The 17,391-nt window shown below is 51.3% G+C and overlaps 4 protein-coding genes across 4 annotated transcripts; 2 read left to right on the top strand and 2 right to left on the bottom strand.

Moving 5' to 3' along the window:
* The first annotated feature begins 1,879 nt into the window (after positions 1-1,879).
* On the top strand, positions 1,880-4,900 carry BCR38DRAFT_202810 (Mechanosensitive ion channel-domain-containing protein). Its single transcript, XM_040854110.1, has 2 exons — positions 1,880-3,432; positions 3,485-4,900. The coding sequence occupies exons 1-2, from the start codon at positions 1,965-1,967 to the stop codon at positions 4,816-4,818; spliced, it is 2,802 nt and encodes a 933-aa protein (XP_040715365.1). The 5' UTR covers positions 1,880-1,964; the 3' UTR covers positions 4,819-4,900.
* Positions 4,901-5,559: 659 nt separating this feature from the next.
* Positions 5,560-7,654, bottom strand: BCR38DRAFT_342826 (putative ribosomal protein arginine N-methytransferase rmt3; the record flags this gene model as incomplete). The annotated part of the gene is made up of 4 exons (XM_040855972.1): positions 5,560-6,449; positions 6,543-6,659; positions 6,731-7,141; positions 7,396-7,654. 4 exons carry the CDS (start codon positions 7,652-7,654, stop codon positions 5,560-5,562), a joined length of 1,677 nt encoding a protein of 558 aa, XP_040715364.1.
* A 152-nt stretch (positions 7,655-7,806) lies between these two features.
* On the bottom strand, positions 7,807-11,101 carry BCR38DRAFT_433553 (p115 like vesicle tethering protein). The gene has a single exon (XM_040860256.1). It carries the CDS (start codon positions 10,885-10,887, stop codon positions 7,951-7,953), a length of 2,937 nt encoding a protein of 978 aa, XP_040715363.1. The 5' UTR covers positions 10,888-11,101; the 3' UTR covers positions 7,807-7,950.
* A 365-nt stretch (positions 11,102-11,466) lies between these two features.
* BCR38DRAFT_474516 (XRN 5'-3' exonuclease N-terminus-domain-containing protein) lies at positions 11,467-15,347 on the top strand. The gene is made up of 3 exons (XM_040862973.1): positions 11,467-12,263; positions 12,316-14,371; positions 14,430-15,347. The coding sequence occupies exons 1-3, from the start codon at positions 11,954-11,956 to the stop codon at positions 15,037-15,039; spliced, it is 2,976 nt and encodes a 991-aa protein (XP_040715362.1). The 5' UTR covers positions 11,467-11,953; the 3' UTR covers positions 15,040-15,347.
* The last annotated feature ends 2,044 nt before the right edge of the window (positions 15,348-17,391 follow it).

Here is a 17,391-nt window from a genome sequence, read left to right as displayed (position 1 = left end):
TCACACCGCACCTAGTCATACATCTTTACAACAAATATTTTCCTCGGACCTGAATACAGGCCATGTTGTGGGACAACATCAACATTTAAGATACATGACGCTTTCCAAAGTGGCACAGTCACGTCGTTGGACAAAGCGACAATGAAGAATTGTGATCTGCTTGCGTGGCTTGAACCGCGCGTTTGACAAAGTGGACCGGCGTCGCATCGCATCGCGATAAGCCGACTGGAGGGACGCTGGGCACGGGTGGATCGCCCGTTCCCAGCACTGAGGGTTCTCGCAAGATTTCTCCTCCGCTCGCAGTGCCTGTTCGTTGGCTTGCCTCCAGATGATCGTCAACCATATCTTCAGCCGGGAGGAGTCTTATCTCGATCCGTTTCGCTGATCGCTGCCCACCCCCTCACGATCAGCAATGTTAATGTTGAAAAAAGTTGTTACTTTGACGACATCTACAACGCAACGATCAACGATCAACGATCATCGCATGAACAGGGCTGGCGTGCTCAGCTCTGTCCGCATAATGACATTGCTATGATCAATTGCGTTTCCTTGTTGCGCTACTCTGGTGGGGCATATGCCATCTCTTCTTTGGGTATGCGGTCCCGGTGCATCGTCTCATCTGTAATACGAGAGGATGGCAGGACAGGACGGGTATCCCGGATCGGAGCAAACATTGTGCAGGCCGCGGTCTTGGTTTTAGAGCCATCCTTTGGGGTAAATGCTTTGCAGGGCATTGAGCCACCATGAGGCGCTCGAGTCGTCGTTGACACCGCCTGTCAGAGCCTTGGACGAGGACAGCTGAATGCAGGGTTCATCGATACCAGGGGCAGCCCGACCTTACCAACTTCGATGCCAGGTTAGGGGATCCTACAGCTCCGACAGCTTTGCGGATCCCCAGGACTGGGGGTTTCCTTGGACGAGCTCGCTTTCGTCTTGTAACCTGTCACATTCACTCGCACACTGGAAAGGGCCTAAGCCAATTGTCCTGTTGTTGGCGGCCGATGAAGTCAATTGAATCAAGCCTTGAAATCGAAGTTGTGGAGCAACTCGCAGCGGGGAAGTGTGTCCAAGGCAATGGTCCAGCACTTCAGCTCCTCATTGGATTCTGAAACGTGCAGAGGGCTTCGCTAGCGGGTTTGAAAGTCAAAAACCGGTTGGTGGCTCAAACAAAACTAAAAGACCCCTGGCAGATCCCCGAGATACCTCAATTCATGGCCATGCAGCCGGGGCTTGCCAGCCAGTCGAATTCAATTTTCTGTTTGATGCCCCTGATTTTCTGCATTAGCCCTGAGCCGACCGTCAGCTTGGCAAGCCATAGACGTATGCGAATTATTGCTGCGCACTAGAAGACAGTTGGAATTATTAGGGGACTGCGCAAGCGTGAACGCGGATGGGAAGACGTTGGCATTGGCGTCCGGCGTGACTGGTGGATGGTGGATATCATCGACGCGTTTTGTTGTGGCAGTTACGAGGTACAGAGTACCCGAGGCACACACTCACAGCAGCTAAACTTCATAATTGTCCCAGTCGTACATCTGTTCCAAATAGAACATTTCTTTTCGAAGTCTTCCTCCCTCCATCTACCGTCTCCGCTTCCACGACGGACCCTCGTCCCAAACTCCTCCCTCCGCTCCTCTGCTCCTCTGCTCCTCTCCTCCTCACCACATTCGTTACTGGTGTGTTTTCTTGCGGCATCAAGTCACTCTTTAGCAGTGATCCAAGTCAAGGAGTATCTCTTTGTCTCGGGCTACTACTTTGTTCTTCTCCTGGCGACGTCAATTCCCTTCAATTGATCGCCTGGTGCAATCCTGAAATCAAATCATCCAAAACTTATTCGGCGCATAGATCTCCTTCGTTCTAGACCGCATGATTTCGTCCCTTCTCTCGTCCTAGACGATACCCTGATAACTACCGACCACATCCCTGCTCTGGTAAGACCCAGGGCGCGTGCGACGACAGTCTCAATGCCGATATCTCCCAGACCCTCCTCCACGAAAGGCTTCTTGCCTCTGGGAAATTCATACTCCAACAATTTCAACATGGACGACAACGGCATACCTCTCACCAACGTGCGCAGCAATGCATCCACGGGCGCTCGAAAGCCCAGCCAGGGCGTGTCGTCGGGAATCGAGGCCCTCGATCAGACGAGGAGTGAGAAGCATGGTTTCTTCCACCGCGGTGGTGGCCGCCGGCGAGCTGCTGAACCGGAAGTCATCACCCGACGCGGTACCGGCGGGTCCGAAGATGTCTCTCTCAATGCTATGGGCAGACTATACAACAAAATTATTAGTTTCTCTGTTGTCACCCGCTACCTCGTCTACATTCTGCCAGTCGCAATCATACTAGCGGTTCCTCTGATCGTGGTCAGCGTAACCAGCAATTGGGAATTGGGCGTTGGTAATACTACAACGGGAAGCGGCGATGATAAAGTCATCACTATCGGCCCGCCCATTTGGAAGCTGTTTGTCTGGATCGAGGCGGCATGGCTCAGCTTGTGGGTTGGAAAGATCGTAGCCCATCTCCTGCCCCCCATCTTTATGTTCTTCTGCGGCGTCGTCAGTTCGGGAACTCGCAAATACGCCACCGTTATCCGCGCCCTCGAAATTCCGCTCTCGCTCTTCTTCTGGGCGCTGGCCTCGTGGCTGATTTTCAAAAACCTCATCCAAGGCTTCGACTCCATATCATGGGTATCTGCCGTGAAGAATATCCTCGGGGCTCTGTTTGTATCCTCGGCGGTGTTCCTCGGAGAGAAAGCCATTGTGCAACTTATCAGCATTACATACCACCAGAGATCATTTGCCAACCGCATCAAGGACTCGAAGCGGGAAGTTTTCCTGCTGGGGCTCATGTATGACGCCTCTCGCACGCTGTTCCCCATGTATTGCCCGGAGTTTGCCGAGGAGGACTATATCATCAACGATAGCATCGAGTTGATGCTCGGCGGTAAGAAGGGCCACAAGAAGAGCGGCTCTGTCACCCCCATGAGGCTAATTGGCAATGTCGGTCGTTTTGGCGACAAAGTCACTTCAGTCTTTGGCAACTTGGCCTCAGAAATCACCGGAAAGCAAGTCTTCAATCCCAACTCGGCCCACTCCGTGGTGGTCGAGGCTTTGGAGAAGGTCCGCACCTCGGAGGCCATGGCCAAGCGAATTTGGATGTCTTTCGTCGTGGAGGGCAAGGATTCACTGTTCGCAGAGGACATCATCGAGGTTCTAGGCCCTGCTCACCAGATGGAAGCGGAAGAATGCTTCCATGCTGTGGATGCCGACGGCAACGGGGATATCAGTCTCGACGAAATGATCCGAAAGGTTGTAGAAATCAGCAAGGAGCGCAAGGCCATCTCCAACAGCATGAAGGATATCAGTCAAGCCTTGGCGGTGTTCGATAAGGTCCTTCTCTTCATCGTCCTGTTGATTGTCATCTTCATCTTCTGTAAGTCGTCGTTCGGCACCGAGTTGGGCCATCAGCTAATCGTTACTTCCAGTGGCCTTTTTCCAGAGCTCGTTTCTCACAACGTTGGCTACTGCCGGAACGGCACTCCTTTCGCTCTCTTTCGTATTTGCAGTGACGACCCAGGAGTTCTTAGGTTCCTGCATTTTCCTGTTTGTTAAGCATCCATACGACGTGGGCGACCGCGTCGACATTGTGGGTCCCGAGAAAGAACAGCTTACCGTGGAGAAAATCTCGCTGCTGTACACTGTTTTCAACCGCATCGACAAGATGCAGGTTGTCCAGGTACCCAACATTGTTCTCAACAATCTTTGGATCGAGAACGTCACTCGCAGCAAGGCGATGAAGGAAGTGATTGAAGTCAACATTTCCTTCGATACGTCGTTCGAGGACATTGAACTGCTCCGGATCGAGATGGAGAAGTTTGTGCGACATCCAGACAACGCGAGAGATTTCCTGCCCGATATTGTTATCGGCTGTGGTGGCGTTGGCGATTTGGACAAGTTGCAGCTCAAGATTGCTATTAAGCATAAATCCAACTGGCACAACGACTCTGTCCGCGCAACCAGGCGCTCCAAGTTCATGTGTGCACTTGCACTTGCGCTGAAGGCTGTTCCTATCGCCGCGCCTGGTGGTGGCGGCGAGCCTCTGGGAGGACCCACCAATCCGGCTTATAATGTCGCCGTTACGGACACCTTTGCATCCAGTGCTCGCGAGAAGTCGGACAAAGAGAAAGAAGCTAAGCGCATGGCAGCTCCCAAACCCGAGCGGAATCCTTCTACGGCTAGCAGACATAATATTGCTGAGTCTAATGAGATGGAGGCCGCCCAGCATCTTAACAAAATGAGCGCAGCACGTGCTGCGGCCGAAGACTGGGGATATAACCGTGACGACGATACTTTGAACTCACGGGACCAGTCTGCGGAAAGAGATCGGTCAACCGAGATAGATAACCTGCGTCTGGACCTCCATAAGCGGGAGAGTACGCGTAGCGGACGACGAGTGGCCGGCACAGGGCTGCCAGCGAATGCGTTTGCGGATAACACCACACCTGGCATCCAAGTGACGCAGTACAAGACTGGGTCGTTCGACGAAGAAGCCGCGATTGGTGGCGCTGGTTCGTATGGCGCCCACCCTCAAGCCCAGTCGAGCTACAACATATTTCCAGGGCAACAGCTTCAGCCTAGTGGGTCCTACTCACCACCGATCCGAAGCAACTCACAGACGGCGCAAGCCATGCCTCACCCGTTGCAGAGCGCACCATCGCCGTCCCGAGCGGCGACCGTTTCAGGCGCCAGGACCAGAGGAGCCAGCGTTTCCAGACCCCTCAGTAATAGTTCCAACAATCCATATCAACAACAACGATAGACCGTACAAGCACATAGGATCGAGGTAGACGGATAGCAGGCCATAAAACGAAGTTATTAGAGAGACAAGGTCACATTTTCTTTTTCGGACCAACCAGGTACCTGACACGATTTTCCGGCTCGGACTACGTAGAATCTGACGCCGTGACGAAGAAACGGTTGGCAATGGGGCGGCGAAACATGGCACATAGGCTGGCTGGCTGGTTACAGAGCGAAACAAAATTGGCTGTGGGCGTATCTGGCGACACAAGTGTTGCAGCCTCAAAGAGTATTCTAGTATTGTGTATTATCTATAAGTGGGTTACCCCACGCATCATCATTATCTGCACGGCTTTGCAATATGCCTGTTGCATGTCTTGCAGTTTTTGAGTCTATTGATTTTAAACTAGTGTTTCTATTTGCTTGACTGAACGAGACCTGTAAGCTATGATTTCAATTCCGACCTTGTAATTTTGCTACCAGGGCCCAAACATTTGATATGACCCGGAACTCATAGGTAAATAGAAGCCTGACCGGAAACATGCCATAAAGGCTCCATGGTGACGAAGCGTAGGCACATGGCCAGGCTGTGTAATCAAATCCCATGCTGGAGCAAAAACGATATGGGGAGAAACGGTATTTTTGACCAAGTTTGATTGAACGCCCATGACATCCGTGACACCAATGACGGCGAGGCGAATGGACACAACAGACTTAATTGATATATCTCCCATGTCGTAACACCTCAGTTTTTCAGCTTCTTCTACTTCATACTCCAAGACTGCGTCCGCGCCTTCTCCTCCCCGGACGCCTTCCAGCTCGTCTTGATAACCAAACCCCTGGGCATATCCGCTGGCGGCGCAAACGTGATATCGCCCTCGAGCACATCCCCCTTCTTCAACGCCGTCGCCTTGGAATCATCTTCCTTCTGCTTGATCAGCAATAACCCTTGCTTCCAGTGCGTATCCTTGCCATACGGCCCCGTCGTGAATGCAACGCGGTCCTTGCCGACCTTGGCCCATTCATCTGCCGTAGACTGCAGCTCCACGCCTTGATTCTCGCGGGTGGGGGCGAAGAAATTGTCGAACCAGACCAGGAAGCCGTCGAGGGCGTCAATGTCGTCGGTGAGAGTTGACTTCCACTTCGCGGCGAAGGACAGGTCCGTGGGCTTGATGGTGTATAAATCCAGGACCTGAATGCCTACCGGCTCGCCGCAGACGCTGGTCTTGGGCCAGTGCAACACACGCACGTCGTCCCAGATACCCGACTGCATGGCCTTCATATCGAAACCATACACATCGCGCCAGAATCCCACAGAATCCATGACGTACTCGGAGTCGGCCACAGGGGCGACCCACATGTTGCACGTTCCGGGCACGAGCAAACCGTCGGGTTTGAGGTAGCGGTCGCGGGCGTAGAGGACCGAGGGGAGCATGGCTTCGTAGAGGAGACAGTATCCCATCCATTCGCTGACGATGATGTCGACTTTATCAACGGGGAGGACGACTTCTTCCATTTTGCCTTTGATCAGGGTGATGGTGGAAGAGAGGCCCGCGTGGAAGACGTTCTCGCGCGCTTTGTCGATTATGTCGGAGGCGTCGACGGCGAGGACGCGGGAGGCGCCTGCGCGGGCGGCGAACATGGAGAGGATGCCTGTTGTGCGTGAGTAGTTCTTCGTTGGGAGGGTTGAAATGGGATGAAGGAGAGGAAGTTGTTTGGTCGGTTGAATTATACAGGGCTACTAACCTGTACCGCAGCCAATATCAAGTACCGTCTTTCCAGCAAAGAGATGCTTGTTGTTGTAGATGAAGTCCCGGTACCCATCAGTACGGACCGTATCCTTTAGCATAGTCTCGTGGATATCTTTCACACTCATCATCAGTTCCTGCATTCAATAGTACTCAATCACAACCCGTTGCCAAGTGCGAACTCACCATTACCAGCGTACGACTCCCAGTAATACTTCGACGCGTCCTCTGGCTTTTCCGGACCCTTCGCAGTCTTTCCAGCAGCCTTCGCCTCTGCCTCGGCCTGATCTACATCGCCCCAACGCTGGTCAAGCGTCTGCGAGACAGTGGCACGGTAGCTCTCGAACTGGGCCGAGATGCGGGCCAGCTCGTCCTGGAGCTCCGTGTTGCGCTTTAGGAGGCTGTTAACTAAGGGCGCGGCATCACCATCCTGAACTTGAGACGGTAGTACTCCCTCCGGCACGACGTCAGGCAGGTCGAAGAGGCCGATAATGACGGCGTCGTCTTCGAGGACTGGCTTGAGATACTCGTCGCTTTCGAAGTCTGACTTTGCGATTTGCTCTGTGACGGGGAGACCCTCGTGCACGTGTTGACGGACTGGAAGGGGCATTAGTTGGGTTGTTTGTTTGAAATAAGGCAGTACCGGTTTCGGGGTATATATGAAAAGGAACGACACCAGCCTCGTATCCCGCATCATATTCCCGCATCGTATCACCTTTAGTAAAAGTTCCTCGAGCGATCAAGAGCAGGAACACTTCTACGTACGTGATCTGGCGTAAAGTATCCTCCAACGGAACCAAGTTTCCAGTAGGAAAACAAGAGACGTTAAAACGAAACAAGAGCAAACCCACTGTAATTCACCAACTTGACACACCCATGAAAGTCCAACTGAAGCCGTTGACGGATCCCCAGAAAATCAAACGAGTGCTGCTCCTTGCAGTGCGCCAACATCGATACCACATCGGGAAAGACGCGGTCGTCAAGGAGTGAAATCACCTCTTGCGTCTCCTCGTCCGCCTCGACGTCGTCCCAGCTCTCAGTCTGCGATAGGGAGTCATCAGACTCACTATCGCTGACTGGGTCCGTAGACTTACTGGCTTTTGTTGTCATCGTGGGTGTTGTGTTTTGTGTTGTGTTGGGTGAGGTAAAGTAAAATATGCGTTACTTCAACATGCAACTGCCCTTTTTTTACAAGTCGTTCGGGTTGCTTCACAAAAACTGCCAAATTGGGGTCATTCACAAAATTCTCATGTGCATACAAAGTGGGAAGTTGCGGTTTAATTGCATATTTTGCCACAAAAAATCTCTTCTCCAATAAGTATACTGGCACCTGGCTGGAGTCCAATCATGGGCATCGACGGCTTTTATGACATCAAAATATGAGTTAGATTCTGTTTGGCGGCTGGCTAGTCGACTTCGTTTTCCTCCTCATCCTCATCCTCATCGTCATCTTCATCTTCGCCGTCCGTGACGGTTCCCCCAAGCGCAAGTAAACTCGCCTTGTACTTCTCGACCTTCTCTTCCAGGTCACCAAACACCATAAGGAGGTCATCCAACTCCGTCTGTATGGCGGCCTTCTCTTCATCTTTCTCATTCAATTGAGATCGCGTCTTTTGGACAATCTCTTCCTTCTGAGACATCTGCGTCTTCAACTGCTCAACCTGCTCCTCGGCCTTCTTGGCCTTGGCTGTTTCACTCGCAATCTTGGACGCCTGGGCGGCAAGCTCGGATGCATGCTCTTCCCGGAGAGCTTGTAGTGCCTGTGCCTTTACCTTGTTTGCCTGCGATGCGTTTAGCAGCTGCGACTCTGACTGGGTTAACTCCTGATTCACCTTCATCAAGTCAACCTCCAGGCGACTGATCGTGGCTCGGAGATCTGCAATGTCTGCATCTGCCCTTCTCTGTACTCGTGCCGTTTCGGCTTCCGCAGTCTTCTTGACGTATTCCAGTTGTCTTTGCATCTCTGCCTCTTTGGCTCGATGCTCGGAAGCCATTGCCTCGACGTTTACTTGCGCCTCCCGGCGTACGGCGCTCAGTTCTCGCTGATGGCCTTCCTCTTTCGACCGTTGTTGAGCTTGAATCTTCTTGACGTCTTCTTCGTGGTGGTGCTGCAGTGCTTCATTGACGCTCTTGATCCTCGCCAGTTCGGCTGCAGATGCTTCCGTTGACCGCCTGTGATCGACTTGTTCCTGCACAAGCTGCTGTTTCAGCGAATCTACGTTGACCTCCGCTGTCTGCAAAGCGCGTTTGTGATCTTCAATCTGGGAACGCAATGAATCCACCAACTCGCGCGAGATGCCTTTTTGTACTCCGTTGGTAATGACGGATATTTCCATTCCGGGATCGCGATCAATGCCTCGAAGGATCCTGCTGTAATTGTCTTTGAAAAAGTCCACGAACGTACTATCGAAAAACACGTCGGGTAGGCTCCCCGGGCTGTCCAGCTTTTGCGGGGTTACTTCAAAATCTCTCATCAAAGGATGGCTTCGCAACTTATTAAGCGTGTCACCATATAATTCTCGAGTTATACGAGTGCTGCCGTTGCTGAACTTTTTCTTGGGCTTTTCAGTTTCCTTCTCAATCAACACACCACGTAATGTAGCTCTTGATATTGGCGAATCTTTGGTCGAGAACTCGTATACTACTCCCAGAATCATGGCGCATAAGCCTTGTACGAGGGGGTTGGCCGAAGGGTGCAGGATAGCTTTCGCTAGGCTTGTGACATTGCTGCTTTCCCCCAAAAAGTCGTTGACACCGTCAAGATCCTCAAATAACCAGCCGATCAACAGCATGAGATAGCCGACGGCCACGCGTTCATCAACCGATCTCGATATACAGCGGATAAGATGGGCAGCAATGGACTGAATACAAGTCACCGCGTCTCCGCCGTTTTGTACGTCTCCTTCCGTCACCTTCATTGCCAGTGCTTTTGCTTCCGCATTTTCATAGATCAAGTGGAACATGATAACGGAAGCGAACCAATACCGGTATGGATCCAGGGCACTCATTTCGTTTGGATCTTGTAGCAAGGTGGTCAGAACATTGGTGGCCTCATCTCCGCCAACATTGTGCCCGTCAATTGCCCTGCGGAGAAAATGAAGTCGCGCTTCGCGATGGTTGAAGAAGTATGCTTTGAGGCATTCGCAAGCGGCTAATCGCAGATCGAACGCCTGGGTTGTAGGAATACACAAAGTCAGTTCCAACAAACCGTCAATGACGTATGCTAGAACAGGTCCATGTGCTTTCCCATTTTGGCCATTGGGGATTGGAGGGCCTTCCAGCACGGACGGAACCTGCAACTGCACGAAGCTCTCTTGGTTCGCTGGGTTCGCCCTGATGATGTCGGCGCAAGTTGTGAGCGCCTCCGCTCTGATAGGTAACTCTGCGGCTTGACTGAAAGCTAGTTGCAGAGCATGGTGTATTACACGGTGTTCCCAAAATGCGGCTTGATTTTGCAATGTGCCGTCAGCTCCTGGCACGAGAAAGAGCCTTATGATGGCGAGTAAAGCATAAGTGTTCCTATTCCGCTGCTGCTGGGCCCATTGAGCAACCTCGTCTTCCTCGTGAGCAACGTTGCATGTGCTCTCCAGTAGCTTGGACAGTTGACGTGAGCAACCCAATTCTCTGAAGACTTCTTGGTTCTTTGCGTTTAATCGCAGGAGGTTGGCCAACAGGATCAAGCAATCTTCCACGATTCTATCGCCCTCCGACAATCCTCCCTCGGCAGATATTATTGCGAAGATTCGTTCGAACACATCGAACATTGCCACTTGCTTTTTTATTTCGGGAGACGATGGGGTCAGGTAGATCAGGAGGGAAAGAGCCTCGTTCCTTACGGCCTCGCGTCGATCGTCGAGCACAGGAACCAGCCTGGGAATACCCCCAGCGGTGAGGATACATTCTTCGGTTCGATCGGTGCGAGCGGACAGGATAGCCGCTAGGAGTTGCAACGAGTAAAGGCGAGAGTAAAAGTCGTTCGTTTCCAGGAAATCGAGGAGCAGTGTCACATTCTCCTTGTGTTGAGAGAATTCATCGGCAAGCCACAGGGCAATTTCCTCAGAAGCTTCCGGACTATTGGGATTGGGATCGAAAAGCATCAACAAGGTCTCGAGGACCACCTTGACTGTGTCGACATCTTCCCCGTCTTTGGAAAGACTCCCGATCAGACTCCTCAAAGCACCAGATGCAACCGAGGCAGGGTACTCCTTCGCAAAGCTTCGTAGGCCGAGAATAGCAGCGCGACGATCTTCAAGAAGGGTTGCAGAGCTGAGGCGTCCGCTCAGAACGGTAATGGTCTCGCTGACAGACTGTTTAGCCGGGGCAGTCGCGATGGAGGAGAACATGATGTATGTTGAATGACCACCGGGCTATACGTTAGGGCCATTGGCGGACGGTCACCGAAGTTGGTGCATTATTTAGGTCGAATGCAACGAATGGGGCCTAACCATATAGTCGATCGGTACTGAATCCTCTATCGCTTTTGTTGGCTGTATAACAAGGGAATTGCCGCAGAAACGGCCAAGGAGAAGCTCGACCTGGGATATCGTTACTTGGGTGTTTTGGCCAGGTGGTCGAGCTTTCCATAATAAAGTGGAGACCCGAGTTGCCAGCGATTGACTTATGCAAGTAATGAGTGAATGCAATTTAGAAGGGAATGGTTTGACTCCTTAAACTCCCCTTTTCTCTATCCTGGATCCAAAGGCTGTAAGTGGCTGTGGAATGTGACGTACTGCAGTTATCCAAAGAAATTTGCTCCCAGGAAAGAGAACGTGTAATAGTGTAAGTGAATGTTTCGGTAGGGACGTACATAGTACGTTTGGATGTATTGTGAAGCATCGTTAAGCGCATTACCAGCTCGAAACGGAAGTACCCATAATGCCGACCGCCGTCTCCGCCACCGCAGGAACTCCAAACTTTCTAAACTTCGTCAGGTAGACACACGATTTAGCCTCGCGACACTTCGCGCCAGTCGAGACATCTTTGTCTATTGTCTGAAAATTTCGCCATTGTCGCACGCTTTCATCGCTGGCCAGAGACAATCTTATAATTCACGGCGCATATACATTGAACGTGACTGTCAATAGAATAGTAATACTTTTTGTTCGCACCACCTCGACGACTTGCGAACTGGAACAGATCCTTCCTTGGATCCTGCCATTGGCAACGACGCATCGTATCAGCCTCCAGCGGAACACATTAAGCAGAGTAGATTTCATCTACCAGCTCTTCCCGATCGCGTCTGTTCCGATTGCATATCGTTACCCATGTGACCCAGTTGCACAAGCGCATTCTCTATACCATCGCCGCATCGCCAGTATATCATACCTACATCACGCCCTTCGCTAGGTTGCTGGCCCGGTCGAATTCATTCAATCTGAGAATTCGACTCTTTAGATACCTACCGCAATCATGGGTATCCCTGCGGCCTTCCGATGGCTTTCCAACAAGTACCCCAAGATCATCTCGCCAGTGATTGAGGATAAGCCCATTGTCATGGACGATGGCACCGTTATTCCTGTGGACATCACGAGGACGAATCCCAACGGCGAGGAGTTTGACAATCTTTACTTGGACATGAATGGCATTGTTCACCCTTGTTCTCATCCCGAGGACAAGCCTGCGCCCAAGGACGAGGAGGAGATGATGCTGGAGATCTTCAAGTACACCGACCGCGTTGTGAACATGGTCCGACCAAGGAAGTTACTCTTGATCGCTATCGGTAAGTCTTCCTGTATTTCATACACAATGGTCAACACTAACATACTTCGCAGACGGTGTCGCGCCACGTGCCAAGATGAACCAACAGCGCTCAAGACGATTTCGATCAGCGAAGGAGGCCAAAGAGAAGGAGGCAGACAAGCAGGAGCTATACAAAATGATCAAGAAGCAAAATGGTGGCGTGATGCCCCCGGAGACGCTTGAGTCAATGGCTAAGCAGGCTTTCGACTCAAATACCATTACTCCTGGAACCCCGTTCATGGACATCCTGGCGGGTAGTCTTCGATACTGGTGTGCCTACAAGTTGAACACTGACCCCGGTTGGGCTAAAATGAAGGTCATAATCTCTGATGCCACCGTTCCAGGTGAGGGTGAACACAAGATCATGGACTTTGTTCGATCTCAGCGAGCTTCCGCGGACCATGACCCCAACACGCGACACGTTATCTACGGGCTTGATGCTGATCTCATCATGCTCGGCCTCGCAACCCACGAACCCTATTTCCGTGTTCTCCGTGAAGATGTCTTCTTCCAGGAAGGCAAGGCGAGGACCTGCAAGTTGTGTGGCCAGAAAGGTCACGAGGCCACCCAGTGCCGAGGTGAGGCCAAAGAAAAAGATGGTGAGTTTGACGAGAAGGACAAAGCTATGCCCTTAAAACCCTTCATTTGGCTACATGTTTCCGTTCTCCGTGAGTATCTCGCTGTCGAGCTTGATGTCCCGGGATTGCCGTTCCGCTTTGATGTTGAGCGTGCTATCGATGACTGGGTGTTCATGTGCTCTTTCGTTGGCAACGATTTTCTTCCACATCTTCCCGCGCTGGAAATCCGCGAAAATGGCATCGACACTTTGACGGCTATCTGGCGAGACAATCTTCCTGTCATGGGAGGCTATCTCACCAAGGATGGCAGCGTCGATCTGGACAGGGCGCAACTCATATTGAATGGTCTTGCCAAGCAGGAGGAGGCCATCTTTCGCCGTAGGAGAGCGACCGAAGAGCGACGCGAAGCTGGCCAGAAGCGGAGAAAGCTTAATGATGAAAGAAACGGGAGAAACAATGGCCGCAATGGCAACAATGGTGTGCCTATGGATCCCCCACAGGCGCTAACCCATGACATGATCATCAACCGAACCCCTGCTCCAGATGCTAATGCAGCGAACAAGAGTGCCGCTGCTGCTCTTAAAAGCCAAATTCAAGGCTTGATGGCCAAGGAAAGCACCCAGGAAGCCGCAGAGTCAGAAACGCCGCCATCTGGGGCCAGCAAGCGTAAGGCTTCCATGATCGAGGATGACGGAGCAAGCACTCCTGGAAGCGAATCACAAGTCGCTACTCCACCTCCTGTTGTCAATGTCGACCCATCTGAAGACACGGTCAAGCTTTGGGAGGACGGCTACGCCGACAGGTACTACGAACAAAAATTCCACGTTGATCCGAAGGATATCGAGTTCCGACATAAGGTTGCTCGTGCCTATGTTGAAGGACTGGCATGGGTCCTGAGATACTACTTCCAGGGATGCCCAGATTGGGAGTGGTTCTATCCCTATCATTATGCCCCTTTTGCCCAAGACTTTGTGGACATTGGCAAAATGAAGATCAACTTCGAGAAAGGCCGAATCTCGAAACCCTTTGAACAGTTGCTCAGTGTGCAGCCTGCAGCATCGCGACACGTTCTGCCCGAAATATTTCACCCTCTCATGACCGAACCAGAAAGCGAGATCATAGACTTCTATCCCGAAGACTTCGCGATCGATCTTAATGGAAAGAAGATGGCATGGCAGGGCGTTGCTCTGCTGCCCTTCATCGAGATGCCTCGCCTTCTCGCTGCAGCCGAGAAGAAGTACCCTCTCCTCAGCACGGAGGACGCCGCGCGCAACAATGTTGGAAAGGAGGTGATGCTTTTGTCGGAAGCCAACCAAGAGCTTTATGATGACATAATCAGCCAGTTCTATTCCAAGAAGCAGGGGTCTCCCGAGTTGAAACTGAATCCTCGTGTAAGCCAGGGACTATCTGGCCAGGTCAAGAAGCTGGATGACTACCTCCCACACGGTTCTCTGGAATACCCCCTCGAGCGAAAAGCCATGCCCAGTGTGGACGATGATCGGTCATTGACGTAAGTGTTATTTGTATTTCTCACAACGCAACCCAACTCTAAACTAACTGTTATCTAGTGTCCACTACGAGTTTCCTCAGACAAACCATGCTCATAAGTCCATGCTCCTACGCGGTGCGCAGCCTCCTACACCTACCTTGAACCGGAGTGATATCGAAGAATTGAAGGGCAAGCTGCGTCATTCTGGACGAAGTCACGGCGGTGCCCCCTTTGGTCGCGGAGGTTATGGTACCAACAACAACCGTGGAGGCAGAGGCGGAGGCAACATCAACTACGGGCCCGACTCGCGTGGTCAGGGTGGAAGGTCGAATGGACCGCCTCATCACAACGGCAATCAGAACCGATTCTCAGCGCCCGGCGGTTATCCTGTACCACCGCCTGGCTGGATCCCCCCTCCGCCTGGTGTCGCCGGGTTTGGAGCTGGTTTACCACCGCCTCCACCGCCTGCTCATTACAACAATGGCCGTGACTCGTATGGGTACGGTGGCCAAGGTGGAGGCGGCTACGGAGGAAACCAAGGGTACTATCCTGCTCCACCACAACCACCATATAACGGATATGGTGGCGGTGGAGGTGGTGGTTCATATTATCCGCCTTCGGGAGGTCAAAATTCTCGGTCATACAATGATGGACGCGGTGGGTTCCGCGGTGGTCGCAACCACAGATGATTCGTTCATGCTGCTTGGAGCAAAGTACCTTCTGGGTATCTAAGAAAGGAAATGGATGCAAAGGCGCAAAAGCTATTTTGTTATAGATATATCAAATAGCTCAAGCAAAGTTGTATGAATAAAAATTCTCCCTATTATCGCCGATGGAGCAAGCAAGTCGGTGCAGCAGTGATGCTCCGTACTAGTATGTCAATAAAGCATAGTATGGACGCGTTGGACTATCCACGTTCAACTCGAACCTGGGACGTGCAGCAACTCAGGACAACCTCAACGGCTAAAGGTTGTTAGCCCCGCGCCAGGCATCGACGGTTATTTACAGTAGATTCAAGTGAAGCAATAGCCCCAGAAAAGAATTGATGTGATCAGCAGTCACGCTCTGTAGATAACTGTCCACAAGATACTGATGAACAGATCTTGATGCCTGGCGCCGCGCTAACAACCTTTACCCTGGGGGGTTTAGAGCACATCGCAACATCGCTCGGATGTTTATAATAACTCTAATTGGGACCATAGATGTAATCACGTTGCTACCTCTTTGATGACGTGGCTGTACTTTATCAATGGACTTTGCATGCGTTGTCCAGACTTAGGTACACGATCATACCTAGGTACATATTAAGGAGAAACTAGCCAAAATATTTAGTTACTTTCATGGCGGGTCACCATTGATCAGAGCTTGAAACTGTCATTTTCCGTGTCCTTTTCTATGTCTAGTTGAAGGCCGTGATGAGCAGCCAAACTCGGACAATTAGTTCAAATCGTTCTCGAATTCCGATTTTGATGTTTGAACCAATTACACATCATGCCAAGGTTGCCTCCAAATTCTACGACTGAAGTAATAGTGCACGTATCGATAGTGAAGGTCACTTCTGCTAAAAATACAAATTTTTGATCATCCTCAAAATTGGCAATCTCGGCCGTCCCGTGAATGATCCTTCAATACACGTCATAACTATCTTGTTCGCGACAGCTGAATTGACCCTGTTCCGCGTAACTACCGAAGCTATTAAATCCGTTGTAATAATTGATACTTACTTAGGTATGGATCTCCTTCGGAACTCTGCATCAGGTCCCCAGACCGAGAGGTGTTTGGTTGACTGAAATTGGAACCAACCGCTGCTGGTTGACGGAACAAACCGTAACGTACAACACCACCTTTCCGGCCACCCGCCTTTCTGGCCACCTAATCTGCCAACTACAACAACCTTCGGAACAACAGATTATCGTCGGTATTGGCTATTATTATACAATGCCTCGATATTCAGAAAATTCGATTCAAGGCGCTCTCAACGATATCAATCAAGGGATATCCCAGCGCCAGGCTTCCCTCCGATGGGGCGTTCCACGCTCTACCCTATAACTTCGTTACGCCCCAAACCTCGTAAGAAGGTACGATTAGGGCCTAATGAACGATTTGGTAACATTGTACAGATTAAGGAAGCGATGGATCGAGCCCTTGAAGTAGAACGGCAACGAGACCAGGTACAACGTCGGAATCAGGTAATACTGGACCCAGCTAAGGCGTCAGAATCTATCAGATCTATACCTCGGGAAGCCCTAGAGCACAGCTTTCTATTAGAGCTGGTTGTACCTGAATAGCTATAATAATACGTTGAATACACTGTTTCGAATACCTTCAATTGGATTGCAATATGTGGCCAGAAAGATGGGTGGCCGGAAAGGTGGGGTTGTACGTTATGGTACAATCTCTCGCGCTCATCTTTGCTGTCTTGCGCAACCGCTAGTGCTGGCATGTTAATTCGTGATTTCAGCATGGTTTCGGCAGGGAGAGCTCCTGTCACAGGCACATCTGACTGGCTGTTTTTTGCTAGCGGCAGGGACTTCCCCGCCAAACGTGGCCAGAAAATGGCGTAGAAAATGGCCCAGAATTGTCGTGACGCTAGCCTAACTGCAAATGTCCGTCCTCAATAACCTTTGAGCAAAACAGTTTCAAGACTTTCCTACCCCTTGGATCCAAAAAAGTGAGAAATTGAGAAATCGCGTGTCAGAGTGGATACCACACGGCCTTGGGCTTGATGTTGGCCGGGACCCCCGCACGTGTAATGACTGCAAGCACGTCCTATGAGCTGCACGACCAAACTGCCCGAGTTGTTCCTGAATGCCATGCCCACCCTATCTGCTGTTCTGGCTCTCATTTGACAAATAGTAATCGTCGGTACCTGTGAGTAGACAGCGGCGCATTTGCTGTGAAGCTCCTTGGACCCCGAATATCCTTACGCATATACAACCACCCGACACGATCCCGGCGAAATTACGCTCTCGGAACATCTTGGGAAACGCGAATTGCCTCCTCTCCGCGCTTGTTTATCGACTTGTTGTGCTCCTCGGCTC

Source organism: Pseudomassariella vexata (genome assembly GCF_002105095.1).
Source record: "Pseudomassariella vexata strain CBS 129021 chromosome Unknown BCR38scaffold_7, whole genome shotgun sequence".
Taxonomy (NCBI): domain Eukaryota; kingdom Fungi; phylum Ascomycota; class Sordariomycetes; order Amphisphaeriales; family Pseudomassariaceae; genus Pseudomassariella; species Pseudomassariella vexata.
This window is presented reverse-complemented; position numbering and strand designations above follow the sequence as displayed.